Source organism: Carica papaya, chromosome 7 (assembly GCF_054855325.1).
Source record: "Carica papaya isolate Zhongbai chromosome 7, ASM5485532v1, whole genome shotgun sequence".
Lineage (NCBI taxonomy): Eukaryota > Viridiplantae > Streptophyta > Magnoliopsida > Brassicales > Caricaceae > Carica > Carica papaya.
This window is the reverse complement of record NC_142315.1, coordinates 3,746,801-3,764,879: the sequence shown is the minus strand read 5'-3', so window position 1 is coordinate 3,764,879 and position 18,079 is coordinate 3,746,801. Positions and strand designations below refer to the sequence as shown.

The 18,079-nt window shown below is 30.6% G+C and overlaps 3 protein-coding genes and 1 long non-coding RNA gene across 16 annotated transcripts; 3 read left to right on the top strand and 1 right to left on the bottom strand.

Annotated features, from left to right (window-relative positions):
- The first annotated feature begins 1,953 nt into the window (after positions 1 to 1,953).
- On the top strand, positions 1,954 to 5,361 carry LOC110817808 (protein NUCLEAR FUSION DEFECTIVE 6, mitochondrial-like). Of its 10 annotated transcripts, none has more exons than XR_002540263.2 (5): positions 1,954 to 2,245; positions 2,365 to 2,486; positions 3,386 to 3,440; positions 4,004 to 4,072; positions 4,884 to 5,361. XR_002540263.2 is itself a non-coding variant. In XM_022046513.2 (4 exons), exons 1-3 carry the CDS (start codon positions 2,094 to 2,096, stop codon positions 4,021 to 4,023), a joined length of 294 nt encoding a protein of 97 aa, XP_021902205.1. In that variant the 5' UTR covers positions 1,954 to 2,093; the 3' UTR covers positions 4,024 to 4,072; positions 4,884 to 5,361. The 10 variants fall into 10 exon arrangements, 6 of the variants coding, with proteins under 6 accessions (XP_021902205.1, XP_021902207.1, XP_021902206.1 ...); XR_015813115.1 differs by having other exon boundaries at positions 1,955 to 2,245; positions 3,386 to 3,498; XM_022046513.2 differs by lacking the exon at positions 3,386 to 3,440.
- A 337-nt stretch (positions 5,362 to 5,698) lies between these two features.
- On the bottom strand, positions 5,699 to 7,251 carry LOC110817834 (uncharacterized protein At4g28440-like). Of its 2 annotated transcripts, none has more exons than XM_022046548.2 (2): positions 6,838 to 7,251; positions 5,699 to 6,164 (listed from the first exon to the last, which is right to left on the bottom strand). In XM_022046548.2, exons 1-2 carry the CDS (start codon positions 7,097 to 7,099, stop codon positions 5,992 to 5,994), a joined length of 435 nt encoding a protein of 144 aa, XP_021902240.2. In that variant the 5' UTR covers positions 7,100 to 7,251; the 3' UTR covers positions 5,699 to 5,991. The 2 variants fall into 2 exon arrangements, with proteins under 2 accessions (XP_021902240.2, XP_021902239.2); XM_022046547.2 differs by having other exon boundaries at positions 5,699 to 6,182; positions 6,838 to 7,246.
- A 2,440-nt stretch (positions 7,252 to 9,691) lies between these two features.
- LOC148252888 (protein DEHYDRATION-INDUCED 19 homolog 4-like) lies at positions 9,692 to 14,160 on the top strand. Of its 3 annotated transcripts, XM_088207896.1 has the most exons (6): positions 9,694 to 9,829; positions 9,972 to 10,077; positions 10,228 to 10,367; positions 12,795 to 12,872; positions 13,004 to 13,287; positions 14,009 to 14,160. In XM_088207896.1, the coding sequence occupies exons 2-6, from the start codon at positions 9,993 to 9,995 to the stop codon at positions 14,115 to 14,117; spliced, it is 696 nt and encodes a 231-aa protein (XP_088064022.1). In that variant the 5' UTR covers positions 9,694 to 9,829; positions 9,972 to 9,992; the 3' UTR covers positions 14,118 to 14,160. The 3 variants fall into 3 exon arrangements, with proteins under 3 accessions (XP_088064021.1, XP_088064022.1, XP_088064023.1); XM_088207895.1 differs by having other exon boundaries at positions 9,692 to 10,077; XM_088207897.1 differs by lacking the exons at positions 9,694 to 9,829; positions 12,795 to 12,872 and having other exon boundaries at positions 9,851 to 10,077; positions 13,010 to 13,287.
- A 1,623-nt stretch (positions 14,161 to 15,783) lies between these two features.
- On the top strand, positions 15,784 to 16,925 carry LOC110817913 (uncharacterized). The gene is made up of 2 exons (XR_002540273.2): positions 15,784 to 16,167; positions 16,733 to 16,925. It is a non-coding gene; the product is annotated as an uncharacterized LOC110817913 (long non-coding RNA).
- The last annotated feature ends 1,154 nt before the right edge of the window (positions 16,926 to 18,079 follow it).

The window sequence follows — 18,079 nt, the reverse complement described above, 5'->3', positions numbered from 1 at the left end:
AATTATTAAGATGAGCTGGGGTATTAAATTAATTATTATGAAAGCATATGTTGTTGGTAGGCAAATTTATATGGCCTTAAAACCCTAAAATTATTGTCATTATCGTAATTAATTAAACTAATAAGAATTGTAATCAAAGCATTATGGGTTGTTAGAAGTCATTAATTTTTGTTCCTTATTTGGCAGAGATATTTATACTTCCCCTAATAAGTTTTCTACCCTTAAAAAAGTTTTAGGTTAGGGTTCATATCATTCACCGACTATTTCTTGGCAACAACAAAGTCAAAATTTGTTTTTAATAGGTTTAAAATCAAAAGTTACGATGTGTTATTTAAAAAAAAATAATAATTTTTGTTGTTATTAAAAGTTTATGTTTAAAATTTCAAAAATTAATTTTACCAAATACAAAATTTCTTTTTTTTTAAAAAAAAAATGATATTATTTCTTACAGTTATTTTTATTAAATATTAAATAATTTTTAAAATAAAAATACTTTTACTCAATAGTTATTTTAAAATTTATAACACAAGTTATAATCAGCCAAATACGTACTTAGTATAGTATCAAAATAATATTAATATGGAGAGAACATGATATATTTATAATGATATTTAAATTAAATGGGTATTATCCATTTAGTTTTATAAATAACTAATAGGTGATGGATAAATAATACATCTCTAGGTGTTAAAGAACTTATTTTAGTTCTTAAGATTTTACTTGACGAAGAAATTAGAAATTAGACAATTTAAATGATAAAAAGAGAAATAAACAAATATATAATAATTATTTAAAATAAAAATATTATGTTATTTTAGTTAGATATTCTTAGTGGTTACGAGAAAAATAAATTACTTTATTTTGTATAACAAAAGTCTTTCATAATAGAAAATTACTTTCACTAATGCTTCCCTTGTTGTTTTTTTACCACTTTTAATTTCAAGGTTTCGGTACAACTAATTTTTACCAATTACAATTATTTTATGTTAAGAGTCAAACCAAATACATTGAAAATGTTGATTATAATATGATTATGCTTCTTTATCTCCTTTTATATATATGTATATGTTAAAACAAACCAAAAACATCAATAATTCTTCAATATTATATATAACTTAAAGTAGTTCAAATTTATTTAACTGATCATACAATTAAGTTCAGCCGAAAGAAGAGTTACGAACTCTTATATAGACCATGTAGTTATTGAATAAGATATTTTCGCAGAGTTTAATTTTTTATATATATTATTTATTTTAAAATATTTATAAGTAAATTAACCAATCATATTTTTATTTATTATCTTGAAAATTAGTCATTACAAAAATTATAAATAAAAAAAATTCCCTTATTCTCAACAATTTTATTATGTAATTAATTATATTTTCATAATAGATAAAAGGGTAATTACCAAAAAAATATGTTCCAAAGTAAATTTTTCTCTAAGTCAAGACAACTTAAGTTACATCCCAAGCAATCTTTTGCAACCCCTGCCACCCAAAGGCAACAATGGGAGGAAATATTCCCGGGTATAAATAACTAAGCCCATGGCCTAAAACAAATATTGATTGAGCATATTAGTGTAAATAACGAAGTAATAAATTTTACTTTTAACTCTCGTTGCATCCATTATTATTTTTATTTTTACTATCATCGTGGTTACTATTATGCTCGTAATTTAGTGTATCCGACCAATGTTATTACAAGATTAATTAAAATTACTACAATACGAGTCACAAAAATATGATGAAAGTTTCTTATTTAATCGTGCTGAAGATGTTTTAAAGTAACATTTTTAACTATTGTCAACTTATCTCTACTTATGTATTTTCTTGTACCATGTTTATTTTGATATTAAATATAAATAAATAAATATTCAGAAAAAAAAAAAAAAAAAAAACGAATTACTATAGCAAACTGCCTGTTCTAGGATTTGAACCCGAGCTCATCCCCAGCCAAAAAGTAGTGCAGGCACCTTCCCGAAAAACCCTGCAAGTCTAAGACCCTTCAAAATTCGAAAAACGAAAAAATAAGAACAAGGCCTTCCCTTCGTAAATCTTGTGTTTCATATCCACCAAAAAATCAAGAACCAGATCATGTCCGCCGCCAGATCAGTTTTCCGCTCCGCTGCCACCCGAGCCGCCGCTGCAGCGGCAAGACCCACATGCGGAGCTAAACCCATGCCCAAACCCACCTGCTCTCCGTTTCGGGTCTTCAAACAAAAACCACTCTCTCATCGCCTTTTCAGGTAATTTGTATCCACACCCCATTACTCTCTCTTCCCCTCTTTCAAACAAATCGGAGTCTTCGTAAAGCGAATAATTTATTAATATATACATTGAATTTTTTTTTTTTGTTGTTTTAAAGATCACCTGTGGAGATGAGCTGCTGTGTTGAAACGATGCTGCCGCATCACACTGCTACCGCCTCTGCATTGCTTACGTCGATGCTTTCCGTATCTAGGAGAACCTACGGTTGGACCCATGAAGGTACCTCTTTGCCTCCCTTCGCTGTACGATTCTTTTTTTTTTTTCGGTGATAGACGTATTTTTTGTATCAATATATCCTTCGTTTATCGGCTAAAGGTCAACACTTTAGTGATTTATGATATGTTTACATGTTGATTATGTGATTTGTAGATGTGGGTTTGTCTTGTTTGTTCGAAATAATTGGTGATATTTCTTTAATTATATTTCCCTTGTGTGGAGATCGTTTGAACTTGTTGCAACCGGGTTTGGTTGTCATTTAGTGGCTTTAGTTTTGTGTATTATTTGTTGTTTAATTTTATTTTTTCTTTGATTTAGTGAAGTTTCTGTAAGTGCCATGAGGCTTTAGTTTAAAGTTCAAATTGGTGAATAAATGCTGGGGCTAAAGGGCTTGAACACTTTTCCTAGTGTTCTTCGATGTGGAGCATTTACTGTTTTGTGCAATTCCTAAATGAACTCATGGAACTCTAGAAACACAATTAGGAATCATATATTGAAGCTATGTTTTAATTATATTCAATAGTTGTGGAGAGTCTAGATCTTTGGAAACATTGGCTGTTTTAATCCAAATATTAGAAATAGCAAGCCAGACTGATTTTCCATGTTATTTCAGTGTTTAATTACACATTTAATTGTAAGTTTCTTGTAGAGTGTTACTCTTAAGTCAGAGTAAGGCTAACTTGAGAAAATAGTTGCGTGGACAATACTAATTCTAAGATTTAGATGTTTGGTCTACCTGCATATGGTGTTTTGGACCTTGGTTGGGTATTGACTGAGGAAAATAGGAGCCCAAAAATGCAACGCCATTTTTTTATCCCAACTGTTTTTCAATGTCAATTAGGTAATATGTCTTCTATGTCTTGCATACAGTGAAAGAATGGATGTTCTTTTTCCTTTTGTAGGGCAAGACAAGACTAGATGAAGATCAAGCAACAAAGATGGAGTGGAGTGAGTTGGGTTAGTTTATGTTTTCGACTTCTGAAAGTGTTGCTGAGTTTTCAAGTTGGTAGATTTGGTGAGAAGATTGTTCTGAATAAAGATAGAAACATAAGAGGCTGAACAGTATCTTTTGATATGGTGGACTTAGGGGTGACATACTAGATCTTGTTGAACTTTATAGTGAATCGCCTGAAGTGATTTCAGTTTGTTTTTGCTCTTTTGGAAAAAATTAATACTGCTGTTTCACCTTGTTGAACTGTCTAGACCTAATGGGAAGGTCTTAAGGGGAGAAAGGTTCAAAATTCAAAGAAATCTGAATGGGGTTTACTTATCTTCCTTAAAAAAAAGCCATTATCGCTGGTGAACTTTGATAGTTTTTTTTTTTTTTTAATTTTAATTACAAGTTTTATCCATGTGCATGTGAAACCCCCAATATTTATTCCTTTATGATGAGTAGAACCGCTGTAAGTTTTCGATGTTTTGTGGAAGTGCAAGTTGTGCTTGAACATATAGTCATCTTTCATTGATATTCATGAAGTCAAACTTTGTAAGGATCATACTGATTTGCTATATTCACTCAGATTGCAATGATGATGTATGATGAATTCGAAGAGTTCGGGCAAAGGTTTGTGCATTGGCTCTAAGACAAGGTGGTGACATAAAACTTTGTTAGGTCTTTAGATTTTTCTTGTCCAGTTTAGGACCTTAGTGCTCAAGAACTCAAGTTGAAAATGGGTTCCTTTGGAATGGTTTTGCTATTCAGTGACATTTTCAACAGGATATAATGATGATGAAGAAGATAATGAAATGATAATTATCAGCATATTTCTTTATTCAAATGCTTATATGGTGTCCAATGGATTCACCCTCTACTTAATGCTTCTGTCATGTAAGATTCCCCATCTTGGATTTGCTTCTAGCTGAAAGTGTTGTCAGTGGGGAAATTGGTGGGGGGAGAGAGTTTCTTCCAAGTCCTAATTGATAGTTTATATATTATTTCCAGTCATCTTCTTAGAAAATAAATTAGTTGGTTATACTTGTGGATTCTTTTATTCTTTCTTGAGCTTTTTTCCCCCTTGAAAATGCATTTGCCTTAGTTATTGTAAGTCCATCTATCTTATATATGCATTTGGGGGCACTTTGAGAAATATTTACGAAGAGGTTAGGATAGGTGATTGCATCGTTGCTATTGCAAAACCAAGTTGCCTCTGTCTCATTGCGTATGATTCTTTAATGTTTTCCTTTTAATCTTAATATTTTTCTGGTGAAACTACGGCATAGGAGTAGGATACTGAAGTTAGAATCTAAGTAGACAGAGTCTTATGATAAAAATTTTATATGATGTTAATATTGTTCTTTTGATTTTGGTTATGATTGTTCTTTTTATAAAAGATTTTGCTTACAATCATGACAGCGTGGAAAAACTTTGTATGATGTACTTTCCTTTCTCTTCTGTTGTAGATGGATGATTGTTTCATTGGGATCAGTACGTTGGTTATGTATTCCAGTTCATTCAAAGGACTTTGTAAGACTTTGCTTGAGGCATTTTTCTTCTAGAGGAAAGGTAACTCAAAGATTGTTTTGCAGAAAACTAGGAGTAGATCCTTAATGAACTTAGATTGCTGTTAATTTATTATGTTTCCTTTTTTGGTAAATAAAAAAGATAAAATTGGGTTTTTAGCTTGCTATGCTACCCAAATTAAAAGAACTTCACCATCACAAAATGTTTCATTCGTTCAGAAACATTCTGTGTTGCTGGTTATTGAACAAATCCTGGTACTTGTTCGTGTATATGTTTCTTGATTCGAGTTAGGGACTATCTTTATATGTATTGGCTTATGATCTTCATGTGATAATCACTAAAACTGATTATCCATGGAGTGCCATCAACCAGAACATGAATTCCATGGAGTTTTAACTTCATTAGTTTGAGCTGCAATCTAGTTGGAAGAATCTTGTACTGCCCCAAGCTTCTCTAAAAAAAAAACATTTTTTCCTTTGTGGGAAAAATAAGAATTTGTACATTTCTTTTAGAAATTTAAGATGAAATTAACAAAGTCTCAAAAGAAATTTTGTAGAATTAAGTGAAAATTGGAGCAAAAATTTATAGGTTTTATTAGTAAGTTAAAACATATATACTAATTATAATATAACTTTATAACAATAATAAGTATAATACAACTTTATGACAAAGACAAATGAAGTGTATAATTTGATTTGAATCTACAATCTCATATAAAATCGAAGAGAAGCACCGACACTTGGCTATCTGTTGCTGTTTGAATCATTGCTCTATATAAACAACCTATCAAGATTTGAAATTCTTTGTTTACATATTATTGGAACTTATGATAACTTAAAACCTGAATGAAAATTATTCACAAGAAAAAATATATTTGCAATGTTCTTAAAAGATTTAAACTATTACACTCACTACTAGAACTAATTAAAATGGAAGATAAACCAATCGCCAAACACAGCCCTTGTGAACAACAGAGTAAGGGATAAGAAAAATAAGAACTTCATATTCACTCTCAACATGATCTTGGTTGGATCAAAATCATTCAATTCATTCTTCACCAACATTGACCAACTCATACTCCACCAATGAAAGATTGTTATCTTCTTTAACTATAAAATTAGCAGGTTCGGTATCCTCAATCCGACCCCATTTGTCAACAGCAAGCCTCATCGATCCCTTGAACATATCGATTTTTGCATTTCGAAGATTTACAGTGTTCCCTGGATTCATTGATTCCACTGCACCCAGATTAAATAACACCCAATCATCACCATCACCATCATTAAGAACCTTTACCCGAACAATGAGATCAATCAAATCTAATAAATCTGTTTATAGCAATACTGGGAAGGAAACCCTTCTGCAAAAAAGTGTGTAATTCCTTTGTACATCCAATTTTTTATTTGAGAATCATCATTCAAAACTGCAGCATTGACCAAATATCCTTAAAAATCAACCAATTCATTGACCAAATATCATAATATATCTAAAACATGAAAATTCTTTTGCGACTAAATTCCTTAGCTCAATTCATTTATGAATCAATTGATCCTTTCTTGTTCATTTTGTTGCAAACATAAACTTGGTTTTCAATTTTGCAGAGACCAGGATATCTCTAATCTTAATGAAAGATCCTATAAATCAAACTTCTTTCATCCAAAAAAAGGTTGTTTAACTGGAATCAGACCACCAAACTTGGAAAATTGCTACAAACGATCATTAACACAGAACATATCTCAAGAGTTAAAATCATAACATATGTATGTTCCAGATAAATAGGTAAATTATGAATTTCCTCTAAATAGAACTCATAGATCAGCCAAGCAAATGCTAACCACAAACAGCAAAAGGCACTCAGATAATTAAAAGATAAATAATAGGGAATTAATTGACCTTGATCGTTGCGAGCGGTGAAGAGAATGGTGCCAGTCTCGTCACCGACAAGGCATTCAGCGATGCGCGTTTGACGGAGATGAGGAGAAGCTGCCCGGCCCTTTTGGAGGACAACGTTCTGGCTTACGACCTTGACGGTGAGGGTATGGCCGTTGGTTCCAGGCTTTAGCTGATCGACCTTTATGAAAATTGGCTTTCTCTTTTCCGGCTTGCTCTTTTGCTGGTCCTGCTGTTGCTGTTGTTGGGGCCTGTTTGTCGCCATTGATGCCAAAAATTGAGAATCTGTGTGTGTGTAATTTTTGGTTGCGTTCGTTCGTTGATGGCCGATTCTGGTATTGTGGAGTGTGCGTAAATTTTTGCGGAGAAGATGAAAGTCCTGTACCAGAAATTTGTGGCCAACACGTCAAAACGTTCCGTTTCGACCTTTATTAGCGGAAGTCTATATTTGATTTAAATTAATTAATTTTTCTAATTTGAATTAAATAAAAATTAAATGCATTTGACTACCTTTCTCAAAAAATGCAAACAATTCTTTATCCTTTTTTTTTAATTATCAAATAAACCGAAATTAATTGGTTTATTAAAAATTATATAAATACATATGATCTAATTATTCTCAAATAAACATAGTTATTTTGATCTAATTACTAAATATATATTTAATTCTTTCACATTAAAATCGGTTGGTTTATGTTTGTATATAGAACTTAATTATCAATAGTATGTACCATATTTATATATTATACTATTTCATATTACTGTGATTATATAGTTTACACCAATTTTGCTATTATAAGTATATGATTATTTATCATCATAATAAAATAATCCATTTTTTTTTCATGTATATAACCAAATTAATAGTCAACAACACGTTACCACTTATACTACTAAATATTACCATAATTTTATAATTATTAATAATTTTACTATTAAAAATTACCAGTGGTTCAGAATATTACTTTATATTTATATAAAATATCACAAAGAATTTGTATTTTATTACCATTGATTGTTGTGTAATTATACGATAAAAAAATATTTTGTTACTATATGCGACTATACATGATACTACTGAAAGTTTATAATCTCTTACAAATTATGTTATAACGTATTATTAAAAAATTTATATTTTGTTATTATTCTTTTAATTATGGAATTTAGATAATATAATGGTGATGTATTTTTTATAAATATGAGATTCTCTTAAAGTCAATCAGTCAATTTTATAGTGGTATCGCGTCCATCCATAAGGCCTATTAAGGATAAGATGAGATTAATTACATGTTTATTTTCTAATTGACTTCATATTAAATCAATTTTTGTTTTTTATATGTAGAACTTTTTAGTTATTATTTTATATTAATAGAGATTATGATAAAATAACTAATTATTTTATATATACTTGTTTTAATAGCAAAAATACAAAACAGAAAGTACGAAAGAAAACTTAATTTAGGCTTCCCGCACGACATAATTATTAAGAAACAAAGTTTTTCAACGTAAGAAGAAATTGTACTAATGGAGTTTTAATTGTCTAGCCAGTAATTTTATCACCCTAACTAGTAATAAGAAATGTAAATGGATGAAGTGAGAAAGGTTTTAAAATATATGATGAAATTTAAGTACTTTATTAATAATTATAAATTGTAAAACTTTTGTACTTCGAAAGTCACATTATTTGGTTTTTGAGAGCCTATTTAGCAAAAGAAAGTAATATGTGATCAATTGTGTTCGACAACAATGGACGTTGTTGAGATCATCCGTGCTACTTCTAGAATTAGAATTACATCCCAAGTCATTTATACTCGTTATCAAATATATGTATATTATAATATATTTAATGCTCAACCTAAATACATTTCACGTCTCATATCCTTTAATTGATGAAATGAAGATATTCTTTTATGGTTAAATAAGAATTGAACTTGGTTATTACGGATAACAACGAGAAAATTTTTTATCAAATTTGAACTTGAATTATCTTCAAAGTTAGGCATATTTGAATTTTTTTTTTTTTATAATTTTTTATGTCACTAAAATTTACAAGTTATCCCATACAAATTTAATTTGATCATTTTATTATATTAATATAAATATAATTTTATAGTATATTTGATAAAAATAAATATATATATATATATTTAATGGGTCGAGTTTATATAAATTTTAAAAGGCTAAATTTCAAATCTGTCCCAACTTTTTTTTTTTTCCTATCAATTCGAACCCGACATAATTCAAAGTTGAACTCAAACAAAAAAAAGAAAAGTACAAAATTGAGTTTGGATAGATCATAGTAAGCGGGTTAAGATGCAAAATATTATTGTTATTGGTTACGACATTTTGCCTTGGAGGAATACTCTTTATTAGGCTTTTGAAAATCTAGTTATGAAAATTAGATATTTTTTATATAGATTTAATTAAATGACTTTTAACTAAATTTCTAAGAAGGAAAATTTGTTCTCACACAACATTTTCATTCATGTACCTTAAAATGGATCCTTATGAATCTATATTCAATGTTCCCAAATGAGTTATTGAAGAAAATCTCCCTATGTTTAATTTCTCTCTTTGTGTAATTAATCTTTCTAATTAATATATAATCCATCCCTTAATTAAAAAAAAATCTAATTTAAAGAGGAAAAACAAAACCCTTAATTTAAGAAAAAAGAAAATCTAAAAAGGAAAAGGAAAAAAAGTAAGAAAAACAAAAACAAAATTAACAGCCCACAAAATGAGAAAACAAGAGGATAGAATAAATACCACAAAAACAAAATCCTGTGGGAACAAGGAGAGGAAAAGCCCGACTTTTCCTCACAGTTCTCTTCTCTTCTCCACATCTCTCTTATTTTTACAGTTCATTTTGTATTGATATCATCATCCATAGAATCTTTCACCTCTCTCTCTCTCTGTCCTCGTCCCAATAGCTCCATCTTCTCCAGATCAAAGCTTAAGCACCTTAAAACAGAAAAACCGCAACAACCCGGAAAAAGTAAACGTACAACACAAACAAGAACGTTGCAAGGAGAATTTATTTTTTCCGTTTCATTTCTCAAATCTGTTGACTTTTTTTTTTGAAGGTGAAAAGTATTGATATTTAATAGTAACCCAAAAATTAATATCGAAAACGGCAGGTCAATCTCTGTTGATCCTTGATGGATTCCGATTTCTGGACCTCTCGACTCGCAGCTGCAAAACGACAATACACCTTGCAGCACCATCATCAGCGCTCTCACTTGGGTTTGTTTCATTTTCCGTCCGTTTATATGTATATATATATATATATATTATAATTTATTATATCTTCTCTGTTAGCTTTGTCGATATATATATATATATCTTAAATGGGTTACTCGTTTTATCAACTTTTTCGTTGATGTTTATGAATAGATCGATGGAGCATAGATGATTTCGAGGTTGAAGATGATGTACGACCCGACTTCCCGTGCCCATATTGCTTCGAGGATTTTGACATCGTCTCTCTGTGTTCCCACCTTGAAGATGAGCACTCGTGTGAGTCAAAGGTGACGGTGAGTTGCTTTTCGCTTCTTTTAGTTTTATTTTTTTTATTAATAATATACCCCTTTGTAAATTTTGATAATCATTTCTCTGTTAATAGCTTATTCGTTTCGTTGTTATGATCTTTTGATTGTGTTTGAGGATGGTGTTCGGTTTAGTAAATTTTTGTATGCTTCTTTCTCAGTCCGTGGTAATCCTAACCCTTCTTTTTTGTGTTGGTTTATGTGTTAATTTTCGTATATTTCTTTGTGGAAGATTTAAAATTGTGGCTTTCCTTTTGCAAAAAGGGGGACCATGGTTTTATATTTCATAGTGAAATATATATTCAGCCTTTTACTTCGACATGGAAATTAAAGGTCTTGGCTTGTTGGATCTGTTGAGAGAAGCTAGAATCCTTGATTCTGTTTTTTTCTTTTTTAATAGAAGTATTAAACTATCGTTAAAAACCGGCACCAAGGGGGTGCTGACCCATGTACAAAGAATTTAAAAGTTTATCAATATATCAATAAAGTTCTCAAAACCCTTCATTGACTATAAAGGATGACTCAAAATATAAAAAAAATCAAGAGTGTGGAATCATCTATTACTAACAATGTCAGAATCAATATCTTCAGTTACCCCCTTAAAAGCTCTTTTATTTCTTTTATCTGAGACCACCCAAAATCGCTAGAATCCTTGATTGTTAATAAAGTTTTATAATTTGTATGTTTCCTTATCTATTTTCATAGATTGCATGTTGAGTGTCGATAAACCTTTCGGATAGCCTTGGAATTCTCATTTTTATGTGTTCTATTTTATGTTTATGATAAAATAAGTTGTTGCTAAAATTTATGTGCATTGTGTGCCATGAAAAAACAAAAAAAGGAAGATAACTTCCTAAGAGTGAAATTAATGTGTTAAAGAAGTTCTAAGGATATAAGTTACAGATGTTGGAGTTAGTGAAGTAATGAAGTTTTATATGATATGAACAAGGTGAGAGGCATGTATATCTCACTGTAGACACTATTTGTCTCTTGTCATTGTGACGGAGACTATGGAGACAATGGCCTTTTTTCTTTCATCTGTTAGAATTCTGTTTCATGCCTTGTATATGTTAGATTCCATCATTTTACTGGGAAGAATATAACACAAATTTTCTCCCACATTCCTGATGTGTAAAGTTTACATGCATCAAACTTTAGGTAAACATGTAGCTCCTTCTTTGAGAGTTCAGATAAATCTAGTTGTGCTAAATTCTACTTAGCTTCCTCCTTTTTAGGCACCCATCTTTGTCTAATATGCTTTATTTAGGGAAGCAGAAAATGCATAATAAGAGCATTATGGTGAGAAGAAACTCACCAGGGCACTTCCGACATGGTCAAGCCCCCCCTTCAGAAATAATTATTGATGAATTTGCACTTTCTGTTATGTTTGTTCATTCTGCATGAATGCTCTAGCAATCTGTTTTCTTGTTCTCCTTTCTGTTTGATGGTCTACATCAGATAAACTCCTTCTACAGTTCCTTCCTATGCTTATACGACTATTGTATTTAGTTATTTATTTATTGTTGTCAATTTTTTAAGGGATGTTCTAAATGAAGTATATTATGTCTTATATAATGTATGATCCTGTGTTATGTGTCAACAAGAAAAGCGATATAACCAATTTGTTAAATTCAAGGAAGACTTAAGCATGTTCTGTGAGCTCTTTTCGTGTATATTTGATCCCTTTGAAATATTTGGAAAGGATGTCAAAAGGCTGAGGCAAGGGTTAGTTTCCTTCTTCTGGTCTTGGAAGGACAATTATTCCCTAGCAGAACTATTGAGCATTTTAGGATCCTTGCCTTATTGGAACTTCGCAATTTTTTAGATTATTTTTTTAGGGGAAATATTTTTTAGATTTTAGGAAGACTTGCTTGTTAAGTAATTTTTTAGTGCAGTCTCTTCTTATTTAATTCTTATTAAGCAAGAATATGTTTGCTACATAATTTATGCAGCTTTTCAATTCCGAATGGATCAATTTAAAGGGAAAAGAAAGAAAGTTTCTGCTGAACTTTGAGTTTTCACTTTCTAAATTATGTGTTTATACTCAGAAAGATATATTGTTATCAAAGATAAAAACAGGATTCTGGAAGTACTAATGAAAATATGGTGTAAGTTTGAAAATAACTCTCTATTATTTCAAATGCATGCCATATTTTATAATTTTCCAAATCCTGTTTTCAATTGCAACAACCAGACATACTTTTATATGCAAACATATACGAGATTTAGAAAATAGAAGCTCAAAACATTTCTTTTACAGCTAAAAGTGATATCAATGCTTGAGAAGAGAACATCTATGTACCTTTGATTCTTTGACCTTTGGACTCTTGGAGGCTGATATGCATGACATATTTTCTTATTTCTATTGAATCTTTCATGGTGAACTAGACTCATGTTGTATTCACATTCTTGCAGGTTTGTCCCATTTGTTCTGTCAAAGTTGCTGGGGACATGCTCAGTCATGTCTCGCTGCAACATGGGCACTTGTTCAAGATATCCTTGCATTGTTGTTTTTCCCCATCAATAAATATGATTGATATAATATGCATTTTTATAACTTTAGAGTTGTTATTTATTTTTTAAAAAAATATTGAAATTCCAAGTTTCCTTTAACTGATGATAACTTGCAGCGACGTCGAAGATTACGTAGGGTTGGAATTCCTAATAGCCAAACGTTGTCTCTCCTAGGCAGAGATCTGCGAGAGGCTCACCTGCAAGTGCTTCTAGGAGGTGGTGGTTATCGATCAAGCAGTTCTAATGTGCCTAGTGCAGCCACTGATCCATTCCTTTCATCACTAATTTCGAATTTTACATTGGAAGCAGAAGAAATTTCAAAATCTGTTGTAACAAGCATTGAAGACAACAGTACTGCCAAGATTGCAGCACCAGAACATATGTGGAAATCAAGGTATTGGTTGGATCCTTTTTCTCTTCAAGTAATTATAAGAGCCTTTGCTGTTGTTTGTACTTTCCTTCTAGTAGTCTTCTGTTTATTTGATAAACGTCAATTAAACTTGTGCCGCTCTCCTGACCAATTTTGGCCTTTCTGGTTTAGACCACCTCGAACATTGGTGTAAGACCATCTACAAAGTATTGTTTCCTTTTGAATGATCTCATGGGTTCGCTTTTTGCATTTTATAGATCCCCAAAATTCTTAAAAATGCTTATTTCATTCTACCCATTCTTTTTAAATCACAAAAGATTTCTCTTTATATTTGTATTAAAAGAAAACGAAGAAGGTCAAAAAAGATGTTTTATGGCTTTTAGTCATTGCCCGGCCACACTTCTGGTAATGATACAATAGATACATTAAAAAGGCAATGTCAGCCCTCAAACAACTGTTATCAAGTGGTTAGAAAGCGTCCTTTAAGCCACCGAGAAATTTAGTTTAGCAAACAAAAGTGACTGGCAGAAACTTAGTTCATTGATTTATTCATCTTCTTATGTTTGCATAATGACATATTCATATCTTTTATTTGTTTGTTTTTTCCTTGCTTTTCCTGAGATCGATTGATGTTAATGATTTTGTTGAAGAACCACTCACCATCAAATGTACTGCCAGACAATGGATATTCCTCATAACCTATATATTTGCCTTAAATGATGGAATCTCTTTCTCTGTCACGCAGTTTTGATCCATCATTGAGTTATGAGGAGCGGGAAAAACGGATCAGGCAAGCTGTCGGAAGATCTGGTTTTGTGCAAGATCTTCTACTCTCAACTTTGCTGAGTGATTAATAGAAGCAGTAAGTTAAATGAAGGAAGAAAAAAACAGTGCAAATGGATTATTGAGGATTCCTGATAGGAGTCACGTTTAAGGGTGTAGATTAAATTCATAACCCAATGGATGCCTCATTTGGGTATTGAAGCAGCACTTTTGGGTGCCCCAAGAAAAAAATATGTACAAAAATCTGGATAGCAAGTGAGCTTCTAGTTTATCGGAAACTTGTAATAAATGAATTGTTTTTGAATTTTGATATATTAGATTCTTCTCTTTAGATGCAAATTTCTCATGGTAGATAATATGATGATGAACTTTTCTTTTGGTTGATCCAATGAAAGGGATGATGTCATGAACTTGATACATGGTTTGGATATGGAAGAAAGATGGAGAAAAAGAGAGAGAGAGAGAGAGAGAGAGAGCTAAGAGTCGACGAAATTCGAGAGAGATATGTTTTGATTTCGATAATTTTTTTCAGTGATTTTTTTTCTTGGATACATGCTTATATATAAAATACAAAAGTAGGAACTGCCAAAACGGCAGAATGATTCCTCTCATTGGAAATCATGGCTGATATGTTCGGACATGTATGATTAGATTAGGTTTTCGCGAGTTCTGATTTACTATATGTATATCTTAAACTAAGTACATTAGAACTATTTAATTATATAATTAGTTGGTGCTTTTTTATATAAAAAATTTTAAATTAAAAGTCTAAGTTGTGCTCTTATATATTATTATATTTTTTTATATTTTTCTATTATATTATTGTCACATTTTCGTGAAAGTTCGCAATAGAAATTAAATTAACTATATAATATTTCACCAAGGATTATTATCTTTAGTTAGTAAATTAGGTGCTTAATCATTATTCAGTTTTACAACTTTAGGTAATATTTAAATTTTATTTATGAAACTTTTTCAAAACTCATACTTTATATTAGTGAGTAAATGTGAAATTTTATTTTCAATTTTTTTTCTAAAAAATAATAATAATTAATAATTAGGATATACTATTTCAATTTTACCAAAATTTTATTAAATTCAATTCCGCGTCTCTTACTACCAAATTATTCTCTCAGTTAAATAAAATATAAAATTTAGAATATATTTATAAAATTAATTTATCTATTTTTTTGGTACAAAAAAAGATAAAAATTAAAAAAATTAAAAAATTATCATGCACGTTCGAAATTAGAAAACACTCATAATATCTGTGAGAACCTATTGGAGATCATTCGAACATAAGAATGGAGGTCTATCGGTAGAGAAAAATCGACATTTATCAATCAATTAGCATATCTATTTTCTTTGCTTCGTGAAATCAAACACTTTTTATTTTTTTTTTGAAATAGACATGTTGAATTCTGAGCTGTCAATTCTATAATAGAAAATTTTTAATTTCACTATGTACTGTACTTTATGTTATAAATTAAATTAATCAAAAGTCAAAAAAGAATATTATTAGTCTTATTATTAAGATTAAAAACATAATTAAGAAAAATTATTTAATTATGGGATGTTTGGTTGTTGAGAAAGCACGATTTACGAAGGCAACTACCATTTAAATAATATAAAAAAATCAGTCGCTTGGCTGCGGCGGTCGGTCGGTCGGTCGGTTTGCCGGTGGTCGGTCTCCATCATTAAATCTCTTCCGGTACATCGCGCCTGCATCATCCCTCATGTAACCAACCAATCAAATCATTTAGAAAACAAAATAAAATAATAATTAAAAACCGAGTCATCAATGAGTCATCACATCCGAGTTGGTTGCGGATAAAAAAGTAAAAAAGTCCACATTTGTTAGATAAACAGTATTGGATAAACCTTCTCTTTTCCTTTTATCTCTCTCTCTCTCTCTCTCTCTCTCTCTGAGCTGTATAATATTAGACGAACTCTGCTTTGATCAGAGAAGACTCTGTTGCTGTTGTTTTCATCAGAATCAGGATTCTATTCCAAGATGATGGAGTTGTTCTTACTCGGTTGCACCGGAGTTGTGGTGTTTCTTCACGGCGCCAATTTCTTCTTCCACGTTCTCTCGCAGCATCTTGTTGTTCGTTCCCTCAGGTTCATCCTCATCCTTTTGGTTTTCTCTTGAATCAATCTTGTGAAAATTCTCTCTTAAATAGATTTTTTCTAGTTTATCTTCTCCCCTGCTGACATTAAAGAACAAAAGAATTTTTCGATTTTCGGGTTAAGAAAAAATTAGGGTTAATTTTTTAGTTTGGTTTTGGTTTTCCTGACCTTTTTCTTATGCGATTTATATAAATTTTTATGATCTATGCTTAACATGTGAATGTGATGTAAGATCTGGATGTGATTATCAAGCAATATGGTAATCTGAATTTCGTTTTTGCTTGTTTGGCTTAGAAAGATTCAAGAACTTCCGTGAGACTGATTTGATTTGTTTGATTGAGAACCTTGCTGTCATTTTTGAGGTTGAAAAATTCTGGATAACGTATATATGTGTATATTTTGATTAGAGGAAGAAGTCTGGATATTTCAATCCATTCTGTTTTTCCTTTTCGTTTTTACTGCAATCTGCAAATATCTATGCATAATTAGTATATGATGAAATGTGGCAATCGCAAAAACAAAAGATTTATAACATTTGGGTTGTGTTTGGTTTCAGTTTCTTGGGATTTGTTGGGTGGTAGAGATGAGATGAAGAAGACAATATACTTGTTGGCAGATTCATGGAGGTATATAGAGACTATATAACTTAGTTCTTTTTTTTATGTTACCCAGAATGGGAAATAAGTTGTAAGTAAGGCTTTGTTGAACATCATAACTTATAATTATTATTTTTTAGATTTGTTCTGTGATCTCAGTTTTTGTTTGTGAAGTTTCCATATCATTCTGTGCTGATGAGTGTTGAGATAGGTTCTTTAATGGTGCCATTGGATGAAAATAATGAAATCCTGATCTCACTGATTATCAGTCTTAAACTAAACCCTTCTGTTTGAGGGGAGGATTTTGGATCCAATTCATGGAAAACACAATCTCATACCCAATAAGAGATAACTAAATCTTACAACTTTTGATAGATTTATTTATCATTTGATTAGTTTGATATTATTTTTATTATATTGTCTTATTATTTAATCAGTAAAATATCGGAAATATTCAAATTCGCAATAAGAATATAACTATTTTAAATCTAATAACTATGAGGACTTCAAAGTAAGGATAAATTAGAGGGTAAAGATTCTTGGAACAGAAGTTGGATTTACAGAACAAAAGATCTTTGCTCTCTTAATTGTTTGCTTAGAGTAGAAGTTGAATGTATAAAAGCAAGAGATATTTGTTCTCTTAATTGTTACTTAAATGGTTGTTTGGTGTATTAAATATTAATATGAGCAGGTGAGAATGGAAGATCACATGGGAAGTTGCTTTTGGTTGTTGGGTTGATTCTTTTTCTTCTCATCAAAACTCAGTTTCATCTTCCTCTTCACCATTGCACTCAGTGACAAACTACAAGCAACAGTTGGTGAAGTATTTTGTAAAACCTAACTCACAAAACTCACCCTATCAACTTAGTTCTTAACTTCAACAGTTACACACGGTGTCATGTTTGGCACTCGAGTAGAATAAATTACAGATTAAGTAAAATGAGATAAGACATTTTGTAAGTTAATGATTGAATAAGAAAATATAAGTATAACATACTATATTGTTTTTCTCTTAATACATATTTAATGAATTGTATAAATTTGTTTGATTATTACACATACATTTGTCTCTTCCAAACCATTATTCATATCTGAATCTTAGATGAAATTGGATTATAAAATTTTGAGTTTTCTTTGAAACATCTCCAAGAATTTATTTATAAACTATTGGATTTCACATGCCCAACTCTCTCACTCATTTTTTCTTTTTGTAAATTATTATTATTTTTTTATTTATCATTATCTCGTACAGATACAATTTAAATAAATAAATTCACTATGTCGAATCATTTGTTATTATTCCATAA

What these genes read in the sequence shown, in the direction of transcription:
- LOC110817808 (XM_022046513.2), top strand. Translation starts at nt 2,094, where the DNA reads ATGTCCGCCGCCAGATCAGTTTTCCGCTCCGCTGCCACCCGAGCCGCC. An exon ending in CTCTCTCATCGCCTTTTCAG is followed by an intron (nt 2,246 to 2,364) that starts GTAATTTGTATC and finishes GTTGTTTTAAAG; the next exon opens with ATCACCTGTGGAGATGAGCT. An exon ending in CTACGGTTGGACCCATGAAG is followed by an intron (nt 2,487 to 4,003) that starts GTACCTCTTTGC and finishes ATATTCACTCAG; the next exon opens with ATTGCAATGATGATGTATGA.
- LOC110817834 (XM_022046547.2), bottom strand. Translation starts at nt 7,099, where the DNA reads ATGGCGACAAACAGGCCCCAACAACAGCAACAGCAGGACCAGCAAAAG. An exon ending in CACCGCTCGCAACGATCAAG is followed by an intron (nt 6,183 to 6,837) that starts GTCAATTAATTC and finishes ATCTGGGTGCAG; the next exon opens with TGGAATCAATGAATCCAGGG.
- LOC148252888 (XM_088207895.1), top strand. Translation starts at nt 9,993, where the DNA reads ATGGATTCCGATTTCTGGACCTCTCGACTCGCAGCTGCAAAACGACAA. An exon ending in CGTGTGAGTCAAAGGTGACG is followed by an intron (nt 10,368 to 12,794) that starts GTGAGTTGCTTT and finishes ACATTCTTGCAG; the next exon opens with GTTTGTCCCATTTGTTCTGT. An exon ending in GAACATATGTGGAAATCAAG is followed by an intron (nt 13,288 to 14,008) that starts GTATTGGTTGGA and finishes TCTGTCACGCAG; the next exon opens with TTTTGATCCATCATTGAGTT.